General features: G+C 41.9%; 1 protein-coding gene across 7 annotated transcripts in view; it reads left to right on the top strand.

Annotated features, from left to right (window-relative positions):
* The window catches only part of LOC308078121 (multiple C2 and transmembrane domain-containing protein 1-like), a 47353-nt gene extending 35397 nt beyond the window's left edge, over positions 1 to 11956 (top strand). For all 7 annotated transcript variants that reach the window (XM_080419210.1, XM_080419212.1, XM_080419211.1 and 4 more), the window contains 14 exons: positions 606 to 736; positions 2007 to 2193; positions 4986 to 5079; positions 5278 to 5380; positions 6009 to 6111; positions 6274 to 6375; positions 6683 to 6757; positions 7206 to 7325; positions 8415 to 8522; positions 8641 to 8694; positions 9363 to 9472; positions 10624 to 10733; positions 10874 to 10971; positions 11717 to 11956. In XM_080419210.1, coding sequence (XP_080275336.1) covers positions 606 to 736; positions 2007 to 2193; positions 4986 to 5079; positions 5278 to 5380; positions 6009 to 6111; positions 6274 to 6375; positions 6683 to 6757; positions 7206 to 7325; positions 8415 to 8522; positions 8641 to 8694; positions 9363 to 9472; positions 10624 to 10733; positions 10874 to 10971; positions 11717 to 11794 — 1473 coding nt within the window. In that variant the 3' untranslated portion in view covers positions 11795 to 11956. The remainder of the gene's footprint in view (positions 1 to 605; positions 737 to 2006; positions 2194 to 4985; positions 5080 to 5277; positions 5381 to 6008; positions 6112 to 6273; positions 6376 to 6682; positions 6758 to 7205; positions 7326 to 8414; positions 8523 to 8640; positions 8695 to 9362; positions 9473 to 10623; positions 10734 to 10873; positions 10972 to 11716) is intronic.
* Positions 11957 to 12289: the final 333 nt, after the last annotated feature.

The raw sequence follows: 12289 nt of genomic DNA, 5'->3' as shown, positions 1-12289 counted from the left end.
TATTTGCATATCTGTGTGTGTGTGTGTGTGTGTGTGTGTGTGTGTGTGTGTGTGTGTGTGTGTGTGTGTGTGTGTGTGTGTGTGTGTGTGTGTGTGTGTGTGTGTGTGTGTGTGTGTGTGTGTGTGTTATTACTATACTTGTGAACAAACGTCCCCACAAGTATAGTACAGTCCTCACAAGAGAAATGCTTGTTTTATGGTTTTAAAATATATATGTTTAGAGATTTACTGTTTGAAAAAGATTCAGGTTAGGGTTAGTGTTAGGCTTTAGGGATTTAGAAGTTAGGTTTAGGGATTAGAGACAGAGTTATGGCAGATTTTGTACTTGATTCTGCGCACCAAATAATTGCCGATCTACAAGCTCACAACGCGCCGCTTCAGGCTTACGGTTCAAAATGGCTAAAATTTCTATTTTAAATGTCATTCATACAATCGCCAACCTAAAATGTTGATGTCCTCACAAGTATAGAAATATAAACCTCTGCGTGTGCGTGTGTGTGTGTGTGTGTGTGTGTGTGTGTGTGTGTGTGTGTGTGTGTGTGTGTGCGCGTGTGTGTGTGTGTGCGTGTGTGCGTGTGTGTGTGTGTGTGCGTGTGCGTGTGTAGACCGTGCCAAAGACCCTGAGCCCCCAGTGGAGGGAGCAGTTTGACCTGCACCTGTTCGAGGAGACGGGGGAGGTTCTGGAGATCTGCGTCTGGGACAAAGACACGGGACGCAGAGACGACTTCATTGGACGGTCAGTTGGTTGGTTGGTTCTCAGTGGTGGACAAAGTATTCTTAACCTAAACCCAACCCCCCCTCCCCCACTAGCCCCCTCCCCCCAGAACGCTTTCCTTTTTTCTTGTACATATTTCTTGTTTTCATACTGTATAGTAGTGTGTATATCCGTCTGTCTCTTATATGTCATCATGATTTATGTGCGTGGGATCTCATTTCAAACAAGCTTAGTGCTTTATGAGTCTTCCAGTTTAGTACACCTGGGGTCTTCAACGTTTTCAGCCCAGGGACCCCCTAGCTGAGAGAGGGATGAAGCAGGGACCCCCTCTATATTGTATAAAATTTAGTTTCAGATTAAACCTTTTTTTGTTTACTTGGTCTGCTCTTTTTTCCCTCTACACCTCTATACCTCTTAGCCAAAAATAGCAGATCTACAAGATCACAACGCCTCGCGCTGCGAGGCGTTGTAATCATGTTGTGATCATGTCTTACTAAATAAAATACATCAATCAATCAATTCAACCTACTTGAGAAAAGTATAGATACGTCCCCCGGTCAAATATTACTCAACTACATGTGAAAGTTGCTCAGTCAAACTCGCACTTGAGTTAAAGAAGTACTGGAGTACTTGCTGTTAGAAATACTTGTGTATTCAAAAGTACAAATGACAAAGTGCTTTTTCAGTTTGATATGCATTAGGCCACGTCGGACCCTCATTTTATACCATTACTTATCTTTGGGAATCAACACTGTAAAATACTCATTGTTAATATAACTCTGAGAGCGTGCAAATGGAACCAAATGGACCCTTATCAAATGGACCCTTATCAAATGGACCCTTATCAAATGGACCAAGTTTTCTAAAAAATATATATATGTTTATTATGTTGCTATATTGCGAGCAACATCTAAAATGACACAGATGCTTCTCCGTATTGAAGGGGTTAAAGGGATAGTTCACCCAAAAAACACTTTTTTCCTATCAATTAGTCAACCCATGGAGACTTGAATTCATGGATATTTTTTTGTTTTTGTCCTAAGCCAATAATTTGATGACCAACGGACTTGTAGGCAGTGGTTCCGGTAGGAGATACAAAGGAGGCTACTTGTGTGTCTTACCGGAACCAAAAAAAAAAAAAGTCCATTTGGTTCCATTTGTACACTCTCAGAGTTACAGACCCGTAATGGTCCATTTGGACTCCTGGTAGTCCCCAGACCCGACGTTGAGAACCCTGTGGTTTAAACTAAACCACTCACAGTGGTTAAGACGGGCACGTCTCATGTTTCAGGTGTGAGCTGGACCTCTCCACCCTGGCGAAGGAGCAGACGCATCACCTGGAGTTACCGCTGGAGGACTCTAGGGGCACTGTGGTGCTGCTGGTCACGCTGACCGCCTCCTCGCACGTCTGCATAGCGGATCTACAAGTAACGCCGCTGGACGACCCCGAGGAACGCAACGACATACTGCAGAGATATGTAAGAGGCTCCGCTAAAGAGCCGTGACACTTTTATTAAATTTAATTAACCCCACTGAGTCCTTCAGTGGGTTCCAGGGGGTCCCCAGCTAAATGACTTAATATAGCAATAATAGTTGTTTGTTGTTTTGTTTTGTTTGGTTGGTTGTTAACTTGCTTGTTTGTTTGTTTGTTTGTTTGTTTGTTGGTTGTTCATAGTTTTTTGATGCAAAGTGTCCTTGGGTTCATGAAAGGCGCTATATAAATTAAAGCTATCATTATTATTATTATTATTATTATTATAGCATCAAAATCAGTTTAACCACTTTAACCCTCTACCAACACAATGTGTTGGCATTGGTAATGTTGTAGATCTGCTATTTTCTGTGAACATTTTCCCCAGAATACAGATGCTATTGGTACTTAAAATAACATTGTTTTTCTCCATTGAAATCATTTCTGGATTGCAGTTTTAATGGTCATGGAAATGCCTGCATGCCTCCCCGGGGAGGGAGGGGGGTATTTCTTTCCATTTCAAACTTCTTCAAAGCCAAACATTTATCCAGAATGAAGGGGGTTTCACGGCGCCTCAAGTCAAGTCAAGGCTGGTCCGGTGCATATCAGGAGCAAGACAGATATGATATAAGTAGAATGAAAGCACTGGAGCAACATGGACAGTTTGAGCCTTTTTTTTATTAAAGGGATCTTTCACTTTCAAAAAAGATTTTGGTCATGTTATTGTCTACTCAGGCTTTTCCCCGGACAGTTTTTAAGTTGCTTGATTCAGTATTTAGATATTTTATATTAATTATTATCAGACACGCCCCCGTTCCTATACAGATAAAATGACCCAACATTTTTTTAAAGTGAAATATCCCTTTAACAGGGTGCAAGGAATGACAATGTTTTGATGTTACAACATCTTCGTCAGTTGCTCCAGTGCCTCCATTCAACTTGCCAAATGATGACATTTGGTTTCATTCATAGACCAGTATGTTGCAACGTGCAGAATTAAAAATACTCCTTTTCAAAATGTTCTGCTTTATATTAATAGAGATCCTGTTCATGCTCCATTTATATTTGTAAACAGCAGTGATACATACTTGGCAAAGAAATGCATATTATGTGTCCTGTTTTTTTAAACAATATAGGGGGCATCCGGATTTGAACCGGGGACCTCTTGATCTGCAGTCAAATGCTCTACCACTGAGCTATACCCCCCTCACATACATACCCCTGGGCTCAAGGCTAGCTCAACACTAGATCCCCTCTCCGCCTTCCTCTATTTGCATATCAATGTGTGTGTGTGTGTGTGTGTGTGTGTGTGTGTGTGTGTGTGTGTGTGTGTGTGTGTGTGTGTGTGTGTGTGTGTGTGTGTGTGTGTGTGTGTGTGTGTGTGTGTGTGTGTGTGTGTGTGTGTGTGTGTGTGTGTGTTGGCAGAAACTTGATCTCCTACACAAATTCTCCCTGACAGTGAACCTAACTAAGATTATAATCATGATATTTCAAAGATCCAGCCGCCAAAACCATAACATTTTCCTAAATACAACCCCACTAGAACAAACAAAAAACTATACCTACCTTGGCCTAAACATCAGCAGCACAGGGAACTACAACCAAGCTGTAAAGGACCTGAGAGACAAGGCAAGAAGGCTATTCTATGCTATCAAAAGAAACATCAAAATAGACATCCCAATTAAAACCTGGCTTAAAATACTGGACTCTTTGATAGAACCAATTTCCCTCTATGGTTGTGAGATCTGGGGACCATTAGCAAACCATGACCTTGAAAAATGGGATAAACACCAAACCGAGACCCTACACACAGAATTCTGCAAATCCATTCTCTGTACCCAGCGAAAAACACCAAATAATGCATGCAGGGCAGAATTAGGACGATACCTACTCATAATCAAAATAAAAAAGAGAGCACTTAAGTTCTACAACCACCTAAAAGAAAGCGACCTAGATGCACTCCATAACAAGGCACTCACACACAGCGAAACTCTAGAGAGATGCCCCCTCAGCCAGCTGGCCCTGGAACTCCGGGCACAAACACAAACAGAGCCACGAGATAGAAAACCCATTGGACTAAACCAAATTATAAAACAGCTAAAGGAAAACTACCTGACACATTGGAAAGAAGCAACACAAAAGCAGAGTAAACTTAAATGCTATCTGGCCCTAAACAGAGAATACGCAGTGGCAGAATACCTGAGCACCGTGACCGACCCAAAACAAAGAAATATCTTAACTAGGTACAGACTCAGTGAGCACAGTCTTGCGATCGAGAAAGGTCGTCACAGGTAGACCTGTATCCCGAGAGAAGACAGACTATGCACCCACTGCACACAAAATGAAGTGGAAACCGAGCTACACTTCCTAACCGTCTGTCCATTGTACCAAGACATCAGAGACACATACTTCCCACAGATTACAACCACACACGGAGATTTTGAAAACATGACCAATGACAAAAAACTCCCATATCTGCTGGGCGAAGTACAACAATGTGCAAACACAGCAGCAAGATTCATGAGTTGCTGTGATAGGAGAAGGATATCAAACGGAACACAACCACCCTAAAGACTAATCATTGTGTATATTCCTGCACTATACCTGCACCCAGTGATCTTGGTACATAGAAATTGATCTATTGAAGATTCTGACTTTCAAATGTACATATTTTTAGTTTTGATTGTATTGCTGTATTGTTGTATTGTGCTTTCTGCTTTGGCAATGTAAACGTATGTTTTCTCATGCCAATAAAGCCCTTTGAATTGAATTGAATTGAATTGTGTGTTGTTTTGACAGGGAGTGTGGAGGTCTCTGTCTAAGTGGAGGGATGTGGGGATGGTGCAGATCAAGGTGATGAGAGCTGAGGGCTTGATGGCTGCTGATGTCAATGGTACAGTACACACAATGCTTATTTTTTACACCCCCATACTTGTTTAATAACAGAAACATGTTCACAATGCCTGACAATAGCAATTTGTTAATGGACTTTTTTTTTTCAGATTTTCTTTTATTCCACCTTCAACTGGGATGCATTTTAATTCACTTTCATGCATCCTTTTGTGTGTCTTTTTGTTGTTGGTTGTTGCAGGTAAAAGTGACCCGTTCTGTGTTCTGGAGCTGAACAACGACAGATTGCAGACACACACCGTTTACAAGAACCTCAGCCCAGAGTGGAACAAAGTCTTCACCTTGTGAGTGCAGTGTTACCTTTTTTCACTTTACGAAAACTAAATAAAAACTAAGCTAAGATCACTAAAACTATGACTAAATATATTGACAATTTCGTCAACAAATAAAACTAGACAAAAATGTTAGTGACTAGTGGAGAAGTAGTCTGGGAGACTCAGAGCCTGGACAGCAGGGGCGCGGCCACTGCGTACTGATTCAAATGTGAATTTGTACTTCCATGTACTGTTATTCTCATGTCTTACTAAATAAAAGTACATCAATCAATCAATCAAATCAACAGCCAATGAAGAAAAGGGGGCGGGATCCACATCCAGTGGGTGTCGCATGTAAATAGGAGCGACAGGAAGCAATTTCTCCTTGAGAAATTGCGGCCGCCATTGTTGTGTACTGCTGTTTGCCTCTCGTCGGACTGTTTAGACGAGTTGCACAGCTCTCAGACCGGTCTCAGACCAAGCCATGTAATAAGTACAGTCATTGACCTCTTCCTCCTCCATCAGTAATGTAAAATACATCCATACAGTAGGTTTATATATACAGTCACTGACCTCCTCTTCCTCCTCAATCAGTAATGTAAAAGACATCCATAGGTTTATATGTACAGTCACTGACCTCCTCTTCCTCCTCCATCAGTAATGTAAAAGACATCCACTCTGTGCTGGAGGTGACCGTTTATGACGAGGACAGAGACCGAAGTGCAGATTTCCTGGGAAAATTGGCCATTCCCTTATTACAAGTATGTGTATGTGTTTACACAGTATGTATGTGTATGTTATATCTGTATGTGTATAGTGTGTATATCTGTGAGAGAATTAATTTAGCATGTATTTGCTTAAACCTGTTTACAAAAGGACAATAATTTGATGTCATTTTGAGAATATATCATATTGTCATTCAGATGCGTCCTGGAGCGGAGAAGGCGTATGTGTTGAAGAATAAGGACCTTACTGGTCCAACGAAGGGAGTCATCTACCTAGAGACTGAAGTCATCTACAACACTGTGAGTGTACTTCTGTACCTGTATACTACGACGTACACAAGTTCACAACAGACGTAAAGTCACTCGCACAAGATTAGTCACGTTTACTCGCGAATTTTCTTTGCTCAAGTTGGAACATTTTAACTTTCACGTCTACAGGACCAATGTCAAGCACAGTAAGAATTTGTGCCTATTGGTGTCTTCACTGTGACTTTGTGTGTAATTGCGCCGTGATAAAGATCTGCTTCACACCTGGCGTGACCACATTTTGAAAAGTTTTTGGAAGTATAAAATAGAGAGCTTAAGGGTCTATTTTTCTCTCTTTCAGGTCAAAGCTGCTCTGAATACTTTGGCCCCTGCAGAACAAAAGTACCTTGAAGAAGAACCAAAAGTCTCCAAACAAGTATGTATTCTTATGTTAATAATTCATATTAAGAATATGATATTAAGAATATGATGATAATGGGCGCTCGGGTGTTCGCATAGCGGTTAAGTAGCTGCCCCACCATTGCAGAGTCTGGTGGTTGAAATCCACCGGGCTTTGTCGAGCGTCTAGACAAACACTGTGTGGGGAGGGAGGGGAGGGTGATATTTGTCTCCTACGGGCTGGGGGGGGGGGGGGGTAGGACGAAGGCTCTACGTCCTTCCGGTGGGGGCTCCTCACTGGCAGGTGAGCCAGTAGGATACGACAGCAGTGACAACACACAAATGTGCGTGGGGAGGAGGAATCATTTGGCATAATGACTAAATTGGGGAGAAAAAGGGGTAAAAATAAAAAAGAAAAAGAATATGATGTTAATAACGATAATAAGAAAAATACTGGCACAATAATCATGGTGTCTACGTTTCAGCTGCTCCGGCAGAACTACAACCGTGTGAAGAAATGCATCATGGTCCTGATCAACAACGGGACGTACATTAACAGCTGCTTGGAGTGGGAGTCAGCGCAGCGGAGCATCGCTTCCTTTGTGGTATGAAGGACACACACACACACAGACACACGCACACACACACACACACACACACACACACACACACACACACACACACACACACACACACACACACACACACACACACACACACACACACACACACACACACACACACACGCATTGATATGCAAATAGAGGAAGGCAGAGTGAGGATCTACTGTTGACCTAGCCTTGAACAAAGGGACATAGATGTGTTTCCTGACCAGCATGTAGTGTGGGGGTATAGCTCAGTGGTAGAGCATTTGACTGCAGATCAAGAGGTCCCCGGTTCAAATCCGGATGCCCCCTATATTGTTTGAAAACAGGAAACTTGAGCACACACACTGACCTGTCATAGATGGCAGAGCCAACATGGAGACCTGGCTGGTAAGCTCCACAGACATGCCGTGTCAGAGAAAATGTACTGCAGTGTTGATTTCGTTGACTAAAACTATGACGAAAAATGTTCGTAGACTACCTTTTTTCACTGACGAAAACTAAATACAAAATAAATAAAAACTAAGCTATGCTGACTAAAACTAAGACGAAATGTATTGACAAACGAGTGGAGAAGAGATCCAGTAGAACTAAAAGACAAGTCATTTTATGCTTGGTTGCGCTCGGGTGTTGCGCTCTGAAAATAGCCGATCTACAAGCTCACAATGCGTCGCAGCCATTACGACACCATCAAGGCACGCCAAAATACATTTTAGTCGACTAAATCAACTGTAGATTTAGTCGACTATAATCTTATGATATTTAGTCGACTAAAACTAGTCAAAAACTAAAACTTTTAGGATGACTAAAATTTGACTAAATTAAATAGAATTTTATTCAAAAGACTATGACTAAAACGAAATCAAAATTTGCTGTCAAAATCAACACTGGTGTACTGTATGTCTTGATAGCCATGATGGACTGGAAAGTTAAAGCATAATCAATAATACCATTAATGTGAGCTAATCAAACTGTATTTTCATGCGGATGATGGTTCACTTAACAGGGACTGCAGACAGTGTATGTTTGGAGCAGACCAAAAGAGAGGTGTGTTGTTTAACGTTTTCTCCCTCCTGTGTTACGGTCCAGCTGTTTGTGGTGGTGGTGTGGAACTTTGAGCTGTACATGCTGCCTCTGGCCTTGGTGCTGATGTTCACATGGAACTACCTGTTCACCTGTAGGGACCAAGGAGACCTGGTGAGAAGAAACACACCTTATGCTGCTCTGTCTGTAATGAAAGATGTAAAGCACTTTAGTGATTTAGCCACGCATAATCATAGTAATTGTGACACATCGATATTATGTCCCTCTGCAGTCGATGGAGGTGATGTTTGACTGGGAAGACGAGGACGATGACAAAGACGACAAGGTACGTTACAACAGTGGTTCTCAACCTGTGGGTCGGGACCCCGAGGCCGGTCCCCACATGATTTTGGGGGGGGTCCCCAGATGACAGTAAAGTGACAATTCTAAGGACTTTTAAGACCTTTTTAATAACAAAAAATAAATACCATTACTGCATCAAAAGTAATCAACAAACTATATTATAAAAACTGTTCAAACATTGGCCAAATTGTCAAATAATAGGCTATAAGAAAGAGGAAACTACTGTGAAAATAGCCGATACACAAGCTCACAACCGAGTCAAACTAAATGTAAGGCTTAACTCCTACAAGTCCAAGTGCTTGTCAGGGTTGGGGGCCCCCAGTTCAAATGTGATTATTTTGGGGGGTCGCAGCCTGAAAAGGTTGAGAACCACCCTTAGTAGAGATGACCCAAACACGCTGGTTCTCAACATGAGGTCCGGGAACTCCCAAGGGGTCCTTGAAGGGGGTTCCCCAGCTAAATAATTAATATTATAGGAACCAAATGGACCCTTATGGGTCTGTAACTGGTTCTGGTGCTGTTATTACATTATTAGGGTCCCAGAGACTAAACAACAATACCTTTTGAAGTGGATTTCTTTTATGCCACAAGGTTGAGAATCACTGCTCTGTTGGATGGCAAAAACTTTGAAAAACGTGTTTGTTTTGCCAGGACTCGGAGCGCAAGGGACTGATGGACAAACTGTACGCCATCCAGGACGTGTTTGTCAGCGTACAGAGTGCTCTGGATGATGTGGCGTCTTACGGAGAGAGGATCAAGAAGTGAGCTGTTTCACTAACATCACAGTTCAATATGAAAGATTTCAGCTCGGTTCATATTTCATGTTTATATTCATTTGATGATAATGCTATTGAGCTTTATTTATTTGAGCACTTTTCATACATAGAAATGCAACTCAAAGTGCTGTACAATACAGCAAAACAGATTAGAAACAAACAGACAAAAATCCAAATCAGATTAAAAACAACAACAAAAATTGCAGCAACATCAAGGTGCTGAGCAATACATCTCATAAGATGCTAGTTAAAGCTAAGTTAAAAAGGTGGGTTTTCAAGATGTTGACTGTGCTCGATGCCTCCCTGATTTCTTGAAGTAATGTGTTCCACAGATTAGGGGGCGTAACTGATGAACGCAGCATCACCAATTTTCTTTTTAACTGTAATCTCTAGTAGACCTGCCGAAGAACATCTAAGACGTACTCTCGGGTGCCTATTAGGCTATATTTTTAATGAGTCCATGAGATAGGCTGGTCCCATACCATCATGTAGTGCTTTGAAAACAAGAAGCAAGATGGACACACACACACACACACACACACACACACACACACACACACACACACACACACACACACACACACACACACACACACACACACACACACACACACACACACACACACATTGATATGCAAATAGAGGAAGGCAGAGTGAGGATCTACTGTTGACCTAGCCTTGAACAAAGGGACATAGATGTGTTTTCTGACCAGCATGTAGTGTGGGGGTATAGCTCAGTGGTAGAGCATTTGACTGCAGATCAAGAGGTCCCCGGTTCAAATCCGGATGCCCCCTATATTGTTTAAAAACAGGAAACTTGAGCACACACACTGACCTGTCATAGATGGCTAGCGTCGTGGCAGAGCCAACATGGAGACCTGGCTGGAACACTCCATAGACATGCCGTGTCAGAGAAAATTGCAGCAACATCAAGGTGCTAACTGTAATCTCTAGTAGACCTGCCGAAGAACATCTAAGACGTACTCTCGGGTGCCTATTAGGCTATATTTTTAATGAGTCCATGAGATAGGCTGGTCCCAAATGAAACAGGGAGCCCAGTGTAAAGTAGCCAAGATTTGCCTTTTGTTTTTGTTTTCTAAAGTAACATGTGTGTGCTCTCTGTCTTGCGGCTGCAGCACAGTGAACTGGACAGTGCCTTTCATAAGTTGGCTGGCCATCATTTCCCTGTGTGTGGCTACAGTTCTGCTTTACTTCATTCCTCTGAGATACCTTGTGCTTGCATGGGGTAAGTCTTAAGCCTGACACGCACGCACGCACACGCACACACACACACACACACGCACGCACGCACGCACGCACGCACGCTCTCCGTTTAGATCAGACAAAACCTCATTGTTCCTGAACCATATGACTTTTTTCTTATAGGCGTGAATAAATTCACGAAGAAATTGCGTGACCCATATCTGATTGACACCAATGAGCTTCTCAACTTCTTCTCCAGAGTGCCCTCGGACGTTCAGATGGTACGTATACGTGTGTAAATACTACGCAATCTAGGATCATAGGTTCTTGGTTTACCTGTGATCCTATAGATTACTGAGGCACTACACTGTCTGTGCATTTGATGTATTACCTTGTGTTTACCTTGATTACTGTAAATCGCTCTGGATTAAGAGCACTTGTCTGCTAAGTGCTTAAATTGTAAATGGGACACCATTGTACGACAAAGTATAAAATAGCTCTCAAGTGGCTGATCAGACTAATCAATTTAGTTTATTATAAAAAATAATCTATTAGATTGTTTGCGTTGATTCGTGGGTATATAAATATTATATATTATTATATTATATAATATTAATTTATATATTTAAAATAAATATTTTTTTGCAGCCCTAGTTATCAGGGTTGCCATTTCCGCTAATTATAAGCGACTTTGGGCTTGTTTTTCTGTAAAGTAGCTTGTAAATATTAATAGTTGCGGGTTGCGTTTTTTTGGGCTTGTTTCTTAATATTGTTTAAACCAGTGATTCTCAAACATTTTCATGTCAAGGACCCCCCAAAATAATATGTATTTGTCCAAAGACATAGCCGATGTATATAGGTTTAAAGTGCTCATGTGGCCTAGTCGCTTCTTTTGGGGTTGTTTTCATAGACCTGGTTGCTTATTTCTCTCACAAAATCTGGCAACATCTGTCCAGTTATGCGTCTGTTTCTTTCTGGCTGTTTGACTGACTGACTGACTGACTGTGTGTTCTGCTGTTATTTCAGATGCATTACAGCGAGCTGAAGGTCGACCCGTCGTCGCAAAGTCCCAGCAAACGCAGACGCCCTCACATCAGCTCCTGATCATCACCACCTCGTCATGCAGTAAATCAAGGCTTCCCAAACGTTTTCAGGCCGCGACCCCCCAAAATAATCATATTAGTACCGGGGACCCCCCACCCTGACAAGCACTTGGAATTGTAGGCATTACATTTAGTTTGACTCGGTTCCACAGATAAATATTGTGAAAATAGCCGATCTACAAGCTCACAACGCCTCGCACTGCGAGGCGTTGTGAGCTTGTAGATCGGTATTTTCACAATGGTTGCCTCTTTCTTAGGTAATATTCGACAATTTGGCCAATTTAATTGGTATTAAAAAGGTCTTAAAAGTCCTTAAATTGTAACTTTAGAAATGATAGCCTGTACACACTTATACTGTATGTTGGTTTGTTTACTGTTGAGTGAGAAAACAATGTTGCATATTAAGATAATCATCTGGGGACCCCCCAAAATAATTATTTGGCTCCCGACCCCCAGTTTGGGAACCGCTGCTGTAAATGATGTTCAAACCCTGAAC

The sequence above is a fragment of the Gymnoscopelus braueri genome (assembly GCF_963280865.1).
Source record: "Gymnoscopelus braueri genome assembly, chromosome: 22".
Classification (NCBI taxonomy): domain Eukaryota; kingdom Metazoa; phylum Chordata; class Actinopteri; order Myctophiformes; family Myctophidae; genus Gymnoscopelus; species Gymnoscopelus braueri.
The sequence above is the reverse complement of the archived record's forward strand: the minus strand, read 5'-3'. Positions and strand labels throughout refer to the sequence as shown.